The sequence below is a fragment of the Chionomys nivalis genome, chromosome 24 (genome assembly GCF_950005125.1).
Source record: "Chionomys nivalis chromosome 24, mChiNiv1.1, whole genome shotgun sequence".
Taxonomy (NCBI): Eukaryota; Metazoa; Chordata; class Mammalia; order Rodentia; family Cricetidae; genus Chionomys; species Chionomys nivalis.
The window spans coordinates 10,581,855-10,601,680 of NC_080109.1; the positions used below are offsets into that span (position 1 = coordinate 10,581,855).

Below are 19,826 nucleotides of genomic sequence, written 5' to 3' on the forward strand. Positions count from 1 at the left end.
AAAAATTTTGGTGATAACACATTTAGTACTGTGAAACACTTTATTTCTACTCAAAAATAAAGCATAGTGTTATTTTCTGAATACTTCTCATCACAGTTGAGGAAGTGAGTACCATAAAGCATAAGGTTGGTATTTCAATCCTGGCTCAGACTCTGACCCGAAATAACTGACCTGAAAACTACTAGACCCTTCTCAAAATAAATCCCTGGGTCTTATAACTGAAGGGCTTAAATTTCTGAAACCGAACTCAGAGTCCTATCTAGCAAGTTGTTGAACTGGAACATGAATTAAAATCCCAATCTCACAGGATATCTTTAGAAGGAATATGACCCTGAAAGTTGTAATGGGGCATATGGGGAGAACCAATTTGTCAAGGAACATCTAGCCTGTTGCTTATGCCAAGTCTTCAACACCAGTTCAGCAGTGTTTCTACGAGTCCATGAGATAGCTCCCTCTTCTTTACTTGAGGAATATGTCCTAATCTCCCTCTGCTCTGTCACCATACAGAGGTCAGTTAGTTTCAAAATCATCTAAGTACATCTCCTAGTTTCTAGAACTCCAACCTGAAACATTCCCCCCACAAAAAAAGCCTACTAACAATACCATTAAAATTAACACATGACAAAATATTTTAAAAAATAAAATATCGCATACATTTTATAAATTACATGGGCATAAATTTGGAGTATGGGATGTGTCTGAAGAATATCACTCCGGTCTCGAGGACGTACAGATAATTATTAATTGAATTTTTCAGAATTTATTGAAATAGAGAAACTGCATAGATATTCTGGGTCCTTCCATTAAATGGAACTCTCTACACTTTCCTTGAATTTAGAGGAACATCCTTTTCCCATAAGTGTTCCACATCAGTTCTTTTATAAAGTAGGAAAAAATGGTGGCTTCCAGTGAGGCTCGAAGGGAAGTCTCTGCATTTGTTTTAGGCTTCTGTGCAAGCTTCTCTGAAGCACAATTAATAAAAACCCAGAGACAGGCTCTTACAGTCCAAAATAGAGATCCTGACTCCAGGAAACTCAGAAAAAGAATGCGAGTGAGAACTGTCTCCCCCCATATTTCATGATCCTCTCTAGTTTTGGGATTAAGAGTGTGCACTACCACCACCCGATTTCTCCTGCAAGCCAGCGTAGCTGCTAGGATTAAATATGTGTGTCATTGTGGCTACTGGGATTAAAGGTGTGTGTTATTGCTGGCCCTTCTATGAGGTGGGACAGTGTGGCTGTTTTACTTTTCTGATCCTCAGGCAAGCTTTATCTATTAAAATACAAATGAAATGCCACTACACTCCTCTGTCATCACAGGAACTTTCTGGTTTAACAGATCTGATGATCTTGAAATATTTATGGCAAAGAGATTTTGTATTTGGATCCTTTGGCACACTCATATAGATGAGGGTGGCAAAAGTGTATTAATATTCACAGCAAACTCATGTCATTCTCTGCACCAAACCAGTGCTATTTTTGGCATAATATTTCATTCACTACCCAGCCTTTACTGAGACAGTTTTGCAATGGTCCATCAAAACAAGGAGATCAAAATTTACAGCTTTTCATCAGCATATATTGGTAGTTTTAATTAATTCTAATAAATGGAAAAACAACAAAAATTAAAAAAATTTAAGGCTGGGTCGTGGCGATACACACCTTTAATTTCAGCACTCAGGAGGCAGAGACAGGCAAATTTCTGTGAGTTCAAGGCCTAACTGGTTTACAGAACAAGTTCCAGGATAGCCTCCAAAGATACAGAGAAACCATGTTTTGAAAAGCAAAAACAAACAAACAAGCAAAAAGAAGGAAAAACAAGAAATCAATTCAAACCAGAAAAAGAAAAAAAGTTTATTATCTCATTTGGAAAAGTAGCTCTAACTTCCTATTTTACTTTAGACATATGCAAACAAAATATTCATCATGCCTCCAAATGCTGACAGTTTAGGCACTGAACGCTGTATAACAGTTATGTAAATAATTTATTACTCATGTATGTGCAGTCCTTGTTGTAGTCCCGTATGATTACAGATTTTCGCATTCCCTGTGGTTGTCAATGATCATATTTTTAATCTCGATCTCATACCTATACTGAATGTATACAGATATTTTTCACATTCTATAATCATTAGAGTGTAACAGCTATTTGAATACCATTTGCAATGGATAACTAAAGCCAACATCAAATTAAATGAAGACAACCTGAAAGCAATTCTACTCAATTCAGGGACATAACAAGGCTGTCTACTCTCTCCATACCTATTTAATATAGTACCAGATGTTCTATCCAGAGAAATGAGTGAGTCAGGACACCACACACACACACACACACACACACACACACACACACACACACACACGGCAACAGAAAAAGATCTCAAAGAAGCAATTAAAGTGTTCTCAAAGCAGCTCACAGAGACTTACCTGACAACCAGGGAGCCTGCAGGAGACCGACCTGGCTTTTCTGCACATACGTTACAGTTGTGTAGCTTGATTATCTTCTGGGACTTTTAACAGTGGAAGCAAGAACTGTCTTGATTCTGTTGCCTGTTTTGGGGACCTTTTCCTCCTCAAGAATTGCCTGGTCTAGCCTTAATAGAAGAGGAGGTGCCTAGTCTTTTTGTAATTTGATATACCATGACTGGTTGACATCCATGGGAGGCTTTCCCTTTTCTGAAGAGTAATAAAAGAGTGAAAATGGGGGAGGAATTCGGAGGAGAGGAGGGGAGGGAAACTGCAGTCGGGTTTTTTATTTTTTGTTTTTTTTTTTTTTTAAAGAAAACAAGCTCTCTCCTCCAGCCCGGCAAGATGCCCAAGGGAAAGAAGGCCAAGGGGAAGAAGGTGGCCCCGGCCCCCGCCGTCGTGAAGAAGCAGGAGGCGAAGAAGGTGGTGAATCCTTTGTTTGAGAAGAGGCCTAAGAACTTCGGCATTGGGCAGGACATCCAGCCCAAGAGAGATCTCACACGCTTCGTCAAATGGCCCCGCTACATCAGGCTGCAGCGGCAGAGGGCCATCCTCTATAAGCGCCTCAAAGTTCCTCCTGCCATTAACCAGTTCACCCAGGCCCTGGACCGGCAAACAGCTACCCAGTTGCTTAAACTTGCCCACAAGTACAGGCCAGAGACCAAGCAGGAAAAGAAGCAGAGGCTGCTGGCCCGTGCTGAGAAGAAAGCTGCCGGCAAAGGGGATGTCCCAACTAAGAGACCACCTGTCCTTCGAGCGGGCGTCAATACAGTCACCACTTTGGTAGAGAACAAGAAGGCTCAGCTGGTGGTGATTGCCCACGACGTAGACCCCAATGAGCTGGTGGTCTTCCTGCCTGCCCTGTGTCGCAAGATGGGGGTCCCCTACTGCATCATCAAGGGAAAGGCCAGGCTGGGACGGCTGGTCCACAGGAAGACATGCACCACTGTTGCCTTCACACAGGTTAACTCGGAAGACAAGGGTGCTCTGGCCAAGCTGGTGGAAGCTATTAGAACCAATTACAACGACAGATATGATGAGATCCGCCGCCACTGGGGAGGCAACGTCCTGGGTCCTAAATCTGTGGCTCGAATTGCCAAGCTGGAAGAGGCAAAGGCCAAAGAACTCGCCACTAAACTGGGTTAAATGTACTGCTGAGTTTTCTGTACATAAATATAATTATAAAACTTTAAAAAAAAAAGAAAACAAACAAATGAAAAAATCCTCTCTCCTTTCAGAATTAGAAAAGAAGTAGCTTCTGCTTTATACTATCCCCTTTCTGCTGCTTTACTATGACATTACTTAACACCCAGTATGTGTTCATTTTGAGTAACATGGCATCCATAATTGACTCTTCACCTATATCATTAGTTATACTTACAACGCTACATACACCGCAGATTTCCCATCTAAATAAGTGTATGTTGCACAATATTTTAGTTTAGATTTAGTCATAGTCATCAAGGACTCTGTGATTTTCTCTTATTTTCATGTTTATTCACACATTTACTAAAATATTCAGTTGTTTTCACTAATGATAAGAGCTCTTGAAAGAGACCTTTTGTCCAATTTGAACAAATAAAGCAATAAAGGACGTTAAAGGGAAAGTCTCATGTACTTTAAAGTACATAATAGTTTTGGTGAATCAACAAACAAGAACCCATCTTAAAACTGCAGCTGCTGATAATTCCAAACTCAGACACATAAAGAACTACTCTTCAAAGTTGAAATCAACTCATATATAGTTTTAGTATCTAGGTGACCTTTCTTCTTTTTTTCCAGTGGTTGCCCATGAAACCTTTGTGCCTTCGCAACTTTTTTTTTTGTCTTTAGATGTGTTCCTTTAAGTGATATATCCAACCCCAAATAGCTTCTGTACTTCCTCATAAGCCATTTCTTGCTCTGTGGGGAACTGATAGAGAAGACCTGACCTTGGTTTTAAAGGAAATTGAAAGAAGAAAAGGAGCGGAAACTAAAGCAATGCAAAGACCTGCCCTATTCAAGGTCAGACACAAATCAGAATATAAGCTATTCCAGAAACGTGTTATTCCCATAGCTTTCTCTTTTAACTGTTTTTAAACATCCTAAGTATATTGTGTATGTTAAAAGGATAAAAGCATATCCCAGAACACTATATAGCTATATATGCCCATGTATCAATATTATAAAGACCAGGATGCATAGGATTCTTTTATTCATGGTTATGTATCACTAGCATTTATTATTTGATTAGAGTCCGAAATATTGTTCTCTTTTATTTGTCAGTAACATCTGAGGAGCCTTAACTGTAAATGATTGACAATTCCCCATTAGATCATAGAATGTATTGCTGTGGCATGATTTTGGATAAAATAGAACCACTGGGAATGATGAGATTTAGGCATGATCTAGAAGTCCTCTGAAGCCTTGGCTGTTATGTTCTGTGCAGTTTCCAAACTTCTTTGTCAACAAATGTATCTCATAGCAAGAATAATTATTAAGTCTCCAAATCTGCACATTTCATATGCCTTTACTTTCTGACTGTTTCTTTTATAAATTATTAAAGTAAACACCTAACAAATGTTCTAATATCAGACTTTCCATTATCTAATTATACCAAAATACATTTATTTCATAGTCTCTTTCAATCCATTAACTTATGTTAGTTCTAAGAGTCATAAAAGGAAAATAAGGCATAGAAAGGAAAATAATGTCATAAAGATAAAAAGTTGTCATAAAGATATTTTATCTTTTATGATGTTATTGAAATATGAAACCACTTTTGTCGATGAGACGGTAACATTATACTGGTGGTTGTGGCCAAATATTTATGCAGGGGTTGTAGGAGACAGAATTTCTAAAGAATATAAGTGAAAAGTACAAAGAAAAACTACACAAGTATATTCTTCTGGATTAATTTTTAACATAGGCAAGTACCTCAAGATACCCTTTCATCAGCTGCTCCTAATTTCCTTCTGCAGTCTTCTTTCAAAAGAAATTATTCAACCTGTTCTGAGCATTATAACTTTTGCGTGTTGTGATATATATATATATATATGTGTGTGTGTGTGTGTGTGTGTGTGTGTGTGTGTGTGTGTGATTTGCATACAAGAGAAAATATACATGAAAAGGATAGACAAAAATGATCATACAAATGAATATGCTTATTGTTTTCTTTCTGCCATGTTTATCTGTGAAATATGTACATTTTTCTAAGGTTTCCTTTTTTATTTTTTTCTTCACACAAAACAGAACACTCCTAAGGAAACTGATTTTTTCCGGTCAGAAAGAAGTGGCAATGGCCATGGTACGTGAACTCAGGTTGCCTGTAGTGAATTTTTTCCCTATGGGAAGATGTCATATGTGCCTTTCATGTCATAGAACTAAAGAAATCCATAAATCCATGAAGTAACCAAACACTTGTGGAGACATCACAGAGTCTCATTGCAGCAGATTATGAAATATTTCCTCTGTAGGTTTCAAACATTATAACTGTGCAGTTTTATGAGCTGCCTAGTCCATTCATTATAAAGGTTATACAAAACAGCTAGTTAGATACAGGGTTTGGCAGCAAATGTTTAATAACCAGAAGAAAAAGACAGTTCCAGATAATTCTTTGTTTTCCATTTGTTACATTCATTCTTTGCAGAATCATGGAACTCCAGACAGTCAATCTATCGGGTCACTAAAAGTCTTTTTTATTTGTATTTTAAGTAATTAAACACATCCCTGTTTTTCATTCATGAAATTTAAAAATTACCCACGAAGAAATCAGTGTTTGTAACAGCATGTACTTGGCCTGTCTGTGTTGTACTGTTTGAATTGAACTCATTGTTTAACAGAGATGATAGTGATTGTTCTAAATCAGTTATTTCTGTTCATTTACTAATAATTCTGTGTCTGCATCTCCCTGAAGACTAAATAACCAAAAACCAACTAAATCTAAATTTACCATTTTCTTCCACTGTTTATCTTATTATCTGACACTTTGGAATTTATAGTTCATATAATAGAGGTTCAATATACCATCAAATAACTAAGCAAATAAAATTAAGAAAGGGAATTTGTTATTGTAAAGAATGTAGACAAACTCTTGCAACTGACACAAATGATTTTGATGTTTTGATTCAGTGTTTCAGACCAATAATTTAGCTTGTGTGAATAATGAAATTTGTATTACTTTTCTATAATAAACAAGTAAACTATTGATGATACAAAATGATTTATTAAGGAAGAAAGCTATCTTCCAAATCTGAAGACCTGAGTTGATCCCTGGACTCCACACATCTGATGGAGAAAACTAGATCCTTCAAACTGTCTTCTTACCTCCATGTATGTGACAAGGTATCTGTCTGTCACTAAACATAACCAATAGATTTAAGAGGAAACAAAACAGGAAAAGTTCCACTATATTAATTTTACAAGAGTAATATTATTTCACTCAATCACATCTTAACTTTACTATTTTTAAAAATTCTATATCTTTAAAGTCATTTTGATTTTGGTATACTACACATTATTTAAAACTATATCATTGCTGAGCCTAGGGGGTGTGTTCTTGATAATAATAGGTCAATTAAGGTTAAATCTTTGTAGTTTATTATTCTATACACCGACAAATAGTAAATCTGCATGGTTATGTTTCTCGGATGAGAGTAGAGAGATACTAATCTGTAAAGTAATATCTCAAAAGCTCTTGATATTAGATATTCATCTCCCATGTCCTTCTGTAGTTCCCATTGCCCTCTCTGACCCTATTTACTCATTCTCGTTCCATTAGCTTCTCCTTTTCCTTCTCCCTCCACCTTTTATACAACCCTATTTTATCTACCTTCCCTTAAAACCTGCCACCCCCATGGTCGCTTATAAATTTCTTAAAATCTATAGACATTCCAAAAGAAACACACAAGACACATATCTAAAAAAAATCAAAACTGGTTTCTATGAATGAAAAAAACCCAAGAAATTTACATCTTTTTCAATCTTAATTATGTAAAGAACAATGATTTTTATTCAGTTTCAAACATTGGTCTGAAAATTTCTTGATATTTTTCTTAAAAGGCAAACAATATTCCAGTTAAAAACTGGACAATATTTTCATAACTTTTCTATCAGTTGATAGACAGCAGCTCATTTTCCCTTCCCTTAGCTATTGTGAACAGATCAACAATAAACAAAATTTTCACTTCAAAATTCAAAAACCATTGCCCAATTTTCTTCTAGTATCCAGAGATGATGATGTACATTAAAATGTAGCAATACAGTTTCTATATAATTTTTAGTGTTGTGTTATTTTATTCATACACAAGTTGATAGTCTTCCCTTTATAGTTGACACTGTAAAATTTAAAGAAGAAACGCTTAAATCAGTTCTGTTACCAAACAACTAAATAATGTGCTAAAATGTTTAGGGAAAATAATAGATAATCTATTTTTGCACCAGAACAAATATGAGATCAAAATGTGATAGAAAATGCTACCCATAGTCTCCATATTTTTTCTTCTTTTTTTTTAGGTATTAAGGATAAATAAACCTTAAATAGCGAGAGGAAATGTGACAAAGTTCCTGGAACCTTACATTGACCTTAGCATTTTTCTATATTATGAATATATAAATATGTGATAAGCTAGAATAGCAAGCATTCAAAAACTTCCATTGTTCTTTATGTATTATGATGAAAATTGAATATGAAGACTGCTTTTATATCATATGAAATGCTTCTCTGGTTTGGTGATAATTTTTCAGTGGAGTACTATTGTTCATATACAGCTACATAAAACCTTGGAACAGAAAATGGGAAAAAAGAAAAACAAATAATTTCAAGGTTTTACTTTTTAAATAGTTATAGGATTTTCAGTTTTACCATGGGTGTTTCTGTATCCCTGTCTGTATGTTTCTGTGTGTACACACAGCATGGCATGTAAGTGAAGGACAAAATAAACATGGGTGAGTTGGTTCTGATTTCCATTTCTAGGGTTCAAGGTATCACAATTAGCTGAACCAACACCAGCCTCAAAACCATTGCTTTATCTTAAAAGAACTTTGATTTTTTATAAATAAATTAATTTATTTTATTGATTCATTAAAAAATATTTGAGTTCCCACAATTATAAAAATATCATTTTGTTACACATGACTTTGCTAATTATTCTATAGTTTAAATAGAAGGCACCCACCAAATTGCATGGTATCTCATTATAGTCATGTATAATTTCAGTTCATGCCAGATCATCCAGGACACACTGCATTTATTTTTGTCTTAAGACCTTATAAGATAATAATGATGTGTTCCCCTGGGATATAGAGTAAAAGAAGACAATTCACTTTGAGCACTATACTACCATTGTGAACAGATTCTGGTTTGAAAAGAGATCTGGATTATCGACTATGCTTCATTATATGTCACCCGATTAAGCACAGCTGCATTCCTCATTAAATGGAAGTGGTGCACACAAAACTAACATGGTCATTCAAGCAAGAGGTATACACGAGTAATTACAAGGGCCATGATTCTCACTCTGTTTGGACTGCTATTTTCCCCTCTCAATTCATGTGTGAGACCTGATGCGAACTGTTTTGTAACAACTGACTAAGGAAGAGAATAGCTATGATTCACACACAGCTATCAGAACCCCTTTCCTGAGTTGACTTCAGATTAAAAGTGGAAGAAAACAATTCTCTAAGAATATTACATATGTGTGTGAATGTGTGTGTGCATGTGTGCTCTCACCCACATGTACATTATAAAGATACATGTCATAAAATGAAAGAAAATAACTAAGGAAAGTTTATGTGCATGTGCATCAATTTTCTCATAAACAAATAGAAAAGGTGCACACTTCAGATTGTTTAATGATAAGAGACATGGAAGGGCATGGTAAGAAATTTAGTACCAATGGCAAGTCATAGCCATATTCAATGTAAATGTTTACTAATATCATACAGTTTCTGCTTTATATTCATCAGAAGGTATTCTTTTGAATAATATTTTAAATTGAAGGCTACAATTACCCTTAAACAACTTAATTCACATATTGTAATGTTTTATATGTATGAGTATCTATATTTTTAGGTTTAAGTAATTATATTGAGAGTAAAACAAAATGATAAAGTAATTTAAACCTGAATATTTTAGATTGTACATATTGAAATTGTATAATTAAGGCATAAAGCCATTTTTATCACTCTATTAATATCTGTTCTATTTTCTATTCTAGTTAAAGACATTGAATTTCCTTTTCCAGAAATGATATATGGTATTTTGCATACACACAAATATACACACATATTTGTCATATTTATGATATTTATATCATAATACTAAGGATAATAAGGATAGATGATAGATAGATAGATAGATAGATAGATAGATAGATAGATAGATAGATAGATAGATAGATGAATGATGGATAGGAGATATAAAAACACATACTAACTATGAACTAATGAGTTCCAGTTTTTTAGAAAAAAATAAACAAAATGAGTACTCATTCTACTCCACTTTGTGACTATGATATCCTTGCAAAACAAACTCCCACACTGAAGAGAAGGATGGTGGCATTCAAGAAAACTGAGGTGTGAGGATTTGTAAACAGGGAATTGGGTGAGGTTGAATTATTACTTATAGATAGATAAATGCATGAATGCAGATAGGTGTTACATAGAGTCATAGAAAGAATATTAAGCTATGACTGCATCTTTTTAAGCAATAAGACTGAAGAAAGTTTTTATATTGACTTTAGAATTATTTAGGTTTATTTTTTTTAAAGATTTTATTTATTTGTTTGTTTATTTTTGTTTAATATTTCTGATTGTTTTACCAGAATATGTGCATGGAGACAGGCATCTTTTTTGGTTACTATCTTTTTTGGTTACATTCTTAAACATGCAGGTTTAAATTACTTCCATCACTTTACACTGACAATAAAGTTGAATATGAAGTACCAAGACATCAAGACTGAAGCTTTCCCTGTCTTCACCAAGACTCCCTTTCAATATTTGCATGAACACAACCCTAATGAATTTCCCACATACAGAACCAACTTCCTGAAATCACTCAGTGAAAAAAATGTATTATAATGCATTGCTGGCAAGTTTTATGACCATGCTTTGTATAAATACTAGTAATTCTTATCAGAGAAGGAAGCAATTCTTGTCAATGTAATGATTTCTCCTTGACTAACAGAATACTTCAAAAAAACAAGCTTGGGAGAAAAAACCACCTTTCAGCATAATGCTTGCAACTGAAGAGTAAATTAATTGTGTCAGACTTCAGATTTGCTTTCTCTTTTCAGGTTAATGTGCCCAATCTATGTTAAAGTCCTTTCTATGCATGTATACACACACACACATACACACACATACACACACACACATTTTTATTTCTTTTATATATATATATATATATATATATATAGACAGACAATTTATTCTGCAAATATACAGAGATTTATCACAAAGAATCGTGTTCGTCTAATTATAAGGACCAATTTGTCCCTAAATCAGAAAATTTATGCCCCAGTTGTCTAAGAGTTACTTCTAATCAGAGCCTACAGGCATAAGAATACGAAAATAATTAAATTTGATGAACCCCTTTTTCAATAAAATCTGAATTCTGATGTAAGTATTAATTCTAAGATGAAATATAGGTGGTGATTGAAGTCCTTGCACTAAGAAAGCAAGGGAACCAAAATTGTTGATTATTCAGTTTTTAGTTCACTAAGTACCCTGATAATTTAAGTGAATTCTACTCTAACCTATCAAGATAATATGTTTTAGTCTGCCTACCATCTTAACAAGTGTAGTTTAAAAAAGTCTTCCAAACACATCTACAATAATACTGACACATATCAAGGCATCTTATTACATAGCCATATTGATGAATAAAATTGTTCAGGACACTTTCTTAAAGTAATTGACCTACTATAATGCAGTAAGATTTCTTTTCAGAGATTCAGTTTCAATATCAGAAAAACAACCTTCTGATCTATTATAATATCTTTGGGAATATAGTTGCTAAATAGGTGGCATACTTAATTTTCTAGCCACAATCCAAGGATCTACGAATGTAAGGGTACAGATGTAAAGGAGTTTTTAGTATCAACATCTGTAGGATTAAGGAGTGTGTGGTGGTTTGACAAAAAAACCCCACAGGGGGAGTGGCACTATTTGGAGGTGTGGCCTTGTTGGAGTAGGTGTGGTTGATGGAGAAAGTGTGTCAACTTTAGAGGCAGGCTTCGGAATCTCATATAAGTTCCAGCCATAGTCAGTGAGACAGACTACTCCTATTACCAGTGAGTCAAGATGTAAGAACTCTCAGCAGTAGAGCTGGCCCTGCGGATTTAGGTGTGAGAGATCAGACCTTAAGAACACGAAAGCGGGAGAACTACCCCCCCAAACACACACATACACACAACTCTCTCTCACACACACATTGCTCATAGCTGTGAATGCGAACTCGCCAAGGCAATGCTGTGGAGCTCATCCTGGTAACGAGGACACCGGTGAGCTGGTGGACTGACTAACCTTGCAACAGCCCAGGCCTAAATCCAGGGTCAGTCCATCCCAGTATCCACCCCACCTGCAATAAGCTGGAGAATGTGGAGGAACTGGTTTTACAGACTCATGGTTTCAACAGCACGGGGCAACAGCTGGGTAACTAAGGGGCATTTCGGGGAGGCATTGCTAGTGCAGCAGCAGAAACCAGAGGCTTTGAACCAGACAAAAATCTTTCTGTGATGAACACTTGCAAGTAGTTATTTAGACAAAAGGCTTTACTACATGACTTACCATGTCCTACTACACTTTCCATAATGATATTTTTCCCTTTTCTTTTTATTTTATTTTTTTCTTTTCAGTTTTATTGGTGGGGGTGCTGCAAGGGCAGAAGGTGGATACACAGGGACAGGGAAATGAATGAGATCAAGATGCCTGATATAGAAGACACAAAAAATAAATAAGAAATTTGAAAAAGAGTTGCCAGAGTCATGATCTCTTCGTAGCAATAGAACTCTAAGACAGAGTGAAATATTTATACTTTATGTAACTACATTTTTTTTTAACTTTAGTAATCTAAATGTCTTAAATCTTTGTAAAATGCCATCCTTTCCATAGGAGGGAAGAAAATCTTTCCCGGATTCTGTCAACTTGCTATCTAGGTTTCATCACACAAGGTCAGGTTATAAAACAGAGGAATGTTTGTTCTAATTACTAGTGAGTGCTATTCTTAAAGAGAATTACCTAAAAGACACAGGCATTTTTTGGTCTATTACTTAATACATGATACCATGTATTCAGGAATTCAACGTATAATAGGATGATCGAATATAAGAATAATTCCCATTTGTATGCATTATTTTAGGTACACAAACTGGGACACACCATCAAATAAGCTACAGACAGCAACCAGAGTTACTTACTTCCACAAAGGAAAGATGAGCGAGTAAGGAGGAAGAAAATCGTGTAAACTACCTGAAAGAATGTGGCAGATCACAGAAACTGTGACCTGAGACCTATGAATAAGTTTTCTGACTTTTATTTATATTTAACCACTCCTTCGAAATGGTAAGATCACCGTTGGTAGTTTCAAGCAATCGTTTAAGCCTAGAGAAATCAACCATAGTGAGTTATTCCTTGTAGATCTGAGGCTTATTTTTCCATAATATTTTTCTCATGTGCACATTTATAAAATAAATAGCCTAGGAACTTCATTATTATGTGTTTTACAGACTACTGTAATCTCATACACATTGTTTCAAGAAACATATTTTATGCAATACTGCATTAATGATAGTAGAATTTGCACTACAAAACTTAATATAAATATATAGATCAAACTTCTTTAGATTTGCATATAGCTAGTATTCAAGTTCTTTTCAAGAATACCAAAGGATTTTTTAGTCATGAGAATGATAAATAATCTATACTGAATCAATATGATGGCAATAGATCTGATATTTTGTTTAGAGAAATATGAAACAGATAATTTTTTAAAATTGTAATAAAAGAGCATGGTGATGATTTAGTCAGTGTTCTATTGCTGGGAAGAGATATAAGAACAAGGAAACTACTATAAAAAAGAAGTATTTAATTTTTTACATTTCTTTACACTTTTAGAGATTTCGCCCATGGCAGACAGCATGGTGGTGTACAGGCAGAAACTTCTGAAAAAAAATTGCTTGAGTTCAACATTCAGATTCACAGGCAGCAGGAAAAAAATGCCACAGTGCCTGGGATTGGGCTTTTGAAACTTGAAAACTCACCCTCAGTCACATAAGTCCTCCAGAGAGCCATACCAGCTCACAAAGGTCACATCTCCTAATCCTCTAAAATAGTGGCACTCCATGGTGACAAAGCATTTAAATAGGTGAGACTGTGGGTATAATTCTTCTTCAAATTGTCACAGGGGCTTAAGTGTCAAACTACTATATAATGACACAAGAATTACATACGAGATAAACACTAACTCTAAAGGTTTTCAAAATTTATATATAACAATTAAAATGAAACAATGTTAATGATGGCTACAAAATGTTCTTCTTTAAGACTAAATTCAGTTACATCATTGACAAAAGAAGTTAGTTCGTAGCATATTATTATTAGAGCACTGGGGTACTTTCAAGTTCTGGTGTTATGTTGACCAAAATTGGTGTGGGTAATCTAATCCCCACACTGATAAAATCTGAAGGTAGGATTTGGGGCAGTGATTTCCATTGATTGATGTGATTACTGCCCTTATAGCAGGGTTACTTAGAGCATGATACCCCTATTGCTATGTCAGAAAGCAGTGAGAAAATTTTAGCTAATACATTAGAAAGCAGGATCTCACATGCAGAATCACTGAGGTCTTTTGCTCTTTTGCCTTGGTCTGTCACCCTGCAGAATTGTGAAATGTGTGTGTGTGCATTTATGTGTGTGTTGGTGTGTGTATATGCTTGCATATGTGTGTGTGTTTGCCTGTTTGAACATAAAACCACATCTAAATCTCCCAACTGCCATCCCTTTTAATCATTCAATTTTGTTTCATTTTTCCTTTCTCTCATTATAACACTATATTCTATTTCCCCTTTTTGAAAATGTTCCTCCTACACCATGGTATTTTACTTCTTACCTAAACAATGAAACACAGATGTGTAAAGTTGAAAGCTGAAATCATGTAAAAGAGTAGTTGGAATTGTCCTTGGACCACAAGCTAGCTCCCAAAAACAGACACAGAGACTTATTACTAATTATGAATGCTTGGCCTAAACTTAAGCTGGTTCCACCAGCTCTTATAACTAAAATTAACCTATATCTATTCATCTACATTTGTCTGAGTCCTTTTTTTTTTAACCTTTCATTCTATATGTCCTACTTTCCTGCTTTCTCTGTGTCTGGCTGATTGATTCCTGGTGTTTCCCTTGTATCTCTTTTTCTTTCTTCCCCTGAGCCTAAATTCCTCCTCCTACTTACTCTTCCCACCTGGAAATTCTGCTTATACTTCCTCCCTTGCTATTGGCCATTAAGTCTTTTATTAGATGAATCAGGTGGCTAAAGGAGGCAAACTAAAACAAAAACACATCTTTACATGATTAAACAAATATAACACATCTTTACATCGTTGAACAACTACGCCATAAAATGAGAGCTTCCTTTTCCATGGTGATTCTTTCCAATTTTATCCATTTACCTGAAAATATCATTATTTCAGTTTTCTTAACAGCCGAATACTGTTCCAATGTTTAAATAAATTATATTTCCATTATCCACTCATCAGTTGACAGCAAAGCCTTTTGAAAAAGGTATATATCGAAGGAATAATAGAAGTATCAATGAAAATATTTAAGCTTTGTTTTTTTCTGAAATTTATTTGTAAATCACTTCTTGTCTTACCATTAATAGAAGGTATTATCATTCATTTTTTGAACTTCTGAAGCTCTGAACATGATTGCTTAGTGATAACACCTTATTAAATGCAGTCATCAAATATAGCTACTTTGAGTTGACATTTTCTCCGTGGAAAGATTTTTTTTTTCACAAGTTATAATTCCTTAGGATGTGCAAGTCACAGCAATATTCTTTTCGGTCAGATAAATCAGCAAAGATACGTTAGGAAAAACATTTACAATTATAATGGACTGCTCTCTACTGTGTACTTAGCTAGAACATTTTATACTGTTGGGCAGTGTACATAATTATACTAAATGTGAAAAATAATTAAACCTTATTTTTAGAATACCCAACAGACATAGAGAGTCGTTAATGCTGGACTCAGGTTATTTTAGACTAACTCATTACTAATTACAGTTTAATTGACAGTTTTTGTTAAGGAAAATACTGTGTTAAAAGAAGAAAAGGGCAAAACATAATTATCTGTCAATGGATGACATCATATGCCCTGCATAGGTTTATTAAATTGCAGAAACAGTTTCCTTTAGAATAGGGACCATGCCATTCTATTAAAGGGTAGGCTGGTTGACATTACCACAAGGTATTTTCTATTTCTCCAGACCATAAGCAGTTGGATTGAATAGAAACAATAATTTATCCTCAAGAGTATTTTTTTTTTTCAAATATCAACTAAAAGGCTCAATCCTACACAGTACTTATATATTACAACTGTGTTCTACCATAACAGTTAAGGATATATTTTCAACTATTGTTTACATTAAAAGTACCATTTTATTTAAAAAAAGAAAACAAACATATTTTTTTCCATTTTGAATACCAATTCCAGTTCCCATTCCCTTCTCTCCTCCCTTTCCTTTCAACTAACCCCTCTGCCCCATCCCACATCCACTCCTCAGAGAGGGTAAAGTACATTGATTTGGGGAAAGTCCAAGGCCCTCACTACTATATCTAGGCTAAGCAAGATACCCATTCAAAGAGAAAAGGTTCCAAAAAAAGTCAATACACCAGGGATAAATGCTGTGGCCACTGCTAGTGGCCCTGCAGTCTGTCCCAGCCATACAACTGCCACCAACATTCAGAGGGACTCCTTTGAACCTATGCTGTTTCCTTAGCTGTCTAGCTGGAGTTGGTGAGCTCCCATTAGATTAGAAAAACTCTTTCAGTGTGTGAACTCATCATAGTCTTGACTTCTTTGCTCATATTCTCTTTCCTCCCACTCTTCAACTGGAATTTCAGAGGTCAGTCTAGTGCTCTGATGCAAATCACTGCCTCTGTTTCCATCAGTTTCTTGATGAAAGTTCAATGGTGATATTTAAGATATTCATCAGTCTGGCTACAGGACAAGGTCAGGTCACACACTCTTCTATTGCTTAGGGTCTTATGTAGAAGGGTCTGTGGGCTGCGTTCCTGCCACCTGGCCGCCTGGCTATCTTATGCCCCAAAATAACAACACACAAACTGTATTCATTTAAACATTGTTTGGCCCATTTCTATTAACATGTGTAACACCATGAGGTGGTGACTTATCTTGCCTAACCCATATTTAGTAATCTGTGTAGCACCAGTCTTACCGGGAAAGATTCAGCAAGTCTGACCTGGTGGCTTCCTTCATCGCGTCTGCCCTGGAGAGGAGTGGCATGGTGTCTGCCTGACTCGGCTTCTTTCTCCCAGCATTCTGTTCTGTTTACTCGGCCTACCTAATTTTCTGTCCTATTAAAGGTCCAAGGCAGTTTCTTTATTGATGAACCAATGAAACAACAGGTTGACAAATGACCTTCCCATATCAGTCTTAGCTGGGGTCCTCCTTGTGAATTCCTTGGAATTTCTCTAGTGTCAAGTTTCTTGCTAGACCCATAATGGCTCACCAAAGAATGAATAAAGAAAATGTGACACATTTACACATTAGAGTACTACTCAGCATCTTGAAAGTTGTGTACAAATGAATGAAACTAGAAAAAACCATCCTGAGTGAGGTAACCCAGACCCAGAAAGATGAACACGGTATGTAATCACTCATATGTGGATAGTAGCTATAAAGCAAAAGATACTGAACCTATAGTTCGTGATCCTAGAGAAACTAAAAAGCAAGGTGAACCTAAGAAAAGCATACATAGATCCACCTTGAAAGGTTTGCCTGGTAAAATTGGGAGCATGGGGGTCGGGGGAGAAGGGAGTATTGAAGGGAAAGAAGAGGGGAGAAAATGAGGGGGGGTGAACTGGAGTGAACAGGATAGTTGAGATGGAGGACGGACAGAGATGAGAGCAAAGAAATATGGACAATTACCATTTTTAAATGTTAAGGGCTACTTTATTCTATTGTAAGCAGAAGAGCAAATTTGAAAGTGAATAAAAAATATATATATAAAATTCGAGAAGTCATTGTTTTTTACCGCTGAGTAGTACTCTAATATGTATATATTCCATACTTTCTTCATCCATTCCTCCATTGAAGGGCATCTAGGTTGTTTCCAGGTTCTGGCTATTACAAACAATGCTGCTATGAACATAGTTGAACAGATACTTTTGTCATATGATAGGGCATCTCTTGGGTATATTCCCAAGAGTGGTATTACTGGATCTTGGGGTAGGATAATCCCAAATTTCCTGAGAAATCGCCACACTGATTTCCAAAGTGGTTGCACAAGTTTGCATTCCCACCAGCAATGGATGAGTGTGCCCCTTTCTCCACAACCTCTCCAGCAAAGGCTATCCTTGGTGTTTTTGATTTTAGCCATTCTGACAGGTGTAAGATGGTATCTCAAAGTTGTTTTGATTTGCATTTAGTGTAGAATGAATGAGATATGTTATGTGGTTAGCCTGATAGCCAAATGCTTGAAAAATAATTGGTATAGGTAAATGGTGTAGTCTCTCCCCCACCCTCCCGTCTGCATTGCGGTGTTGAACACAAGGGGAAGATGCCTTCCCACTTACCCTCTGAAACACTCAGGAAAGCAGACTCTGTATCTACCCCGGCCAGCACAGTGTACGTGACCCTTTTGGCAGAGGTATGGATGAAACAACTCTGATGTTGTGAGCATGGGAGTGTTGTCTCCATTGCTCCTTTGTCATAGTGGAGCATGAGCAGAGGTGGAATGCACTCTCTTCCAGTCCACCAACACCTGAGACAGGTAGAAGAACTGACCCTGGTATTATAAGAGGCGGGCAGTTATCCCTGCTCCTCATCACCTGCAGCACCCAGAAGTATGGTTCCTAAACCGGCTTTGTAACAGAGTAGAGCTGAGGATGTGAATGCCTGAGAACTGACCTTGCCCCTTCCAGTTTCTCTTTTCAAACCCTCTAATATTTCCTTCCTTGCTTTCTCTCAAATTCAAGATCTCCATCTACTTCAATTGCTGTTATATAATATATAGTTTAATTACAAAATATTTAATATATAATTATACAAAATATATTATATAATATATATGTATTCAGAAGGGGCAAGACCATTCACTGGAGTCAACAATGCATGGCATACTGAGTTGAGGCAGTACCAAGCTCCCTCCTCTCACATCAAGGCTTGATCAAAGCATCCCACCATAAAGAATAGGTTTTTATTGCTGTTTCTGAGTGCAATGGTTCACACCTTTATCTCTTAAAATATTTTTCTTTCTACAAATCCCTTACAATATATTCAGAGTACAATTTTACTTTGTACCAAAACCAAGGATTATGAGAAAATTTACTGGGCTCTTTTTCTTAAACAAAGTGTCATGAACTGCCATAATTTGCTGTAATTTAAATTGGTGTTATTTTTGCGTTTGTTTTTTTTTTTTTTGGCACTATTAACATGAAATCATGCTGGAATGTTTAAATGTCTTCTGAACATAATTAACATTGCAAGTTATATTTTAAATGACAGTAACAAAATAGGGATTCAGAAAGGCTAAAGAACCAAAAAGTTGCAATGCTGTGCAAATTACAATTTTACAGGGTCTAGTCGCATATAGGGAAACAATTTTAATTTAGCTGTCTATGTTTTAAAATTTTATGACAAGAATGAGCAAATGTAATGTCTTACTTCTCTGTCTGTTAATATACAGACAGCTCCTTGGCTACAGCAAAAGAATTTTCTTGATAAAATATCTCATCCTAAAAATTATAACAAAAAGACAGTACACAATTTTTACATGGATCCTATTATTTCTTGTGTAAGTTATAGAAATAAATAAAAGAAAAAAAACTGAATTTTCTGTCTGATTCTTCACTCTACATATTCATTAGCGCAACAAGAGGGCTCACTAGACAAAGCTTCTTGCCAGCAAGTCCATATACACGGGTTTGAGTCCCGGGACTTACAAATAGAAGAAAAGAACCGACTCTCTCAAGTTGCCTTCTGACTCTGACACATTTTCCAACCTACAGAATAAATCAGTAAAATGTGTTTCCCATTCCCTGGATCATCATGTAAGTAATTAACATTCTGACGCCCTTATTCTGTCAACATCAATCAAAGCCATCTCATAGTTTTTCAATCATCTCACTTTATCAAGA

The 19,826-nt window shown here is 35.7% G+C and overlaps 1 protein-coding gene across 1 annotated transcript; it reads left to right on the forward strand.

The window, feature by feature from the left end:
• Positions 1 to 2,792: 2,792 nt before the first annotated feature.
• On the forward strand, positions 2,793 to 3,647 carry LOC130865916 (60S ribosomal protein L7a-like). The gene has a single exon (XM_057757062.1). It carries the CDS (start codon positions 2,811 to 2,813, stop codon positions 3,609 to 3,611), a length of 801 nt encoding a protein of 266 aa, XP_057613045.1. The 5' UTR covers positions 2,793 to 2,810; the 3' UTR covers positions 3,612 to 3,647.
• The last annotated feature ends 16,179 nt before the right edge of the window (positions 3,648 to 19,826 follow it).

What these genes read in the sequence shown, in the direction of transcription:
- LOC130865916 (XM_057757062.1), top strand. Translation starts at nt 2,811, where the DNA reads ATGCCCAAGGGAAAGAAGGCCAAGGGGAAGAAGGTGGCCCCGGCCCCC.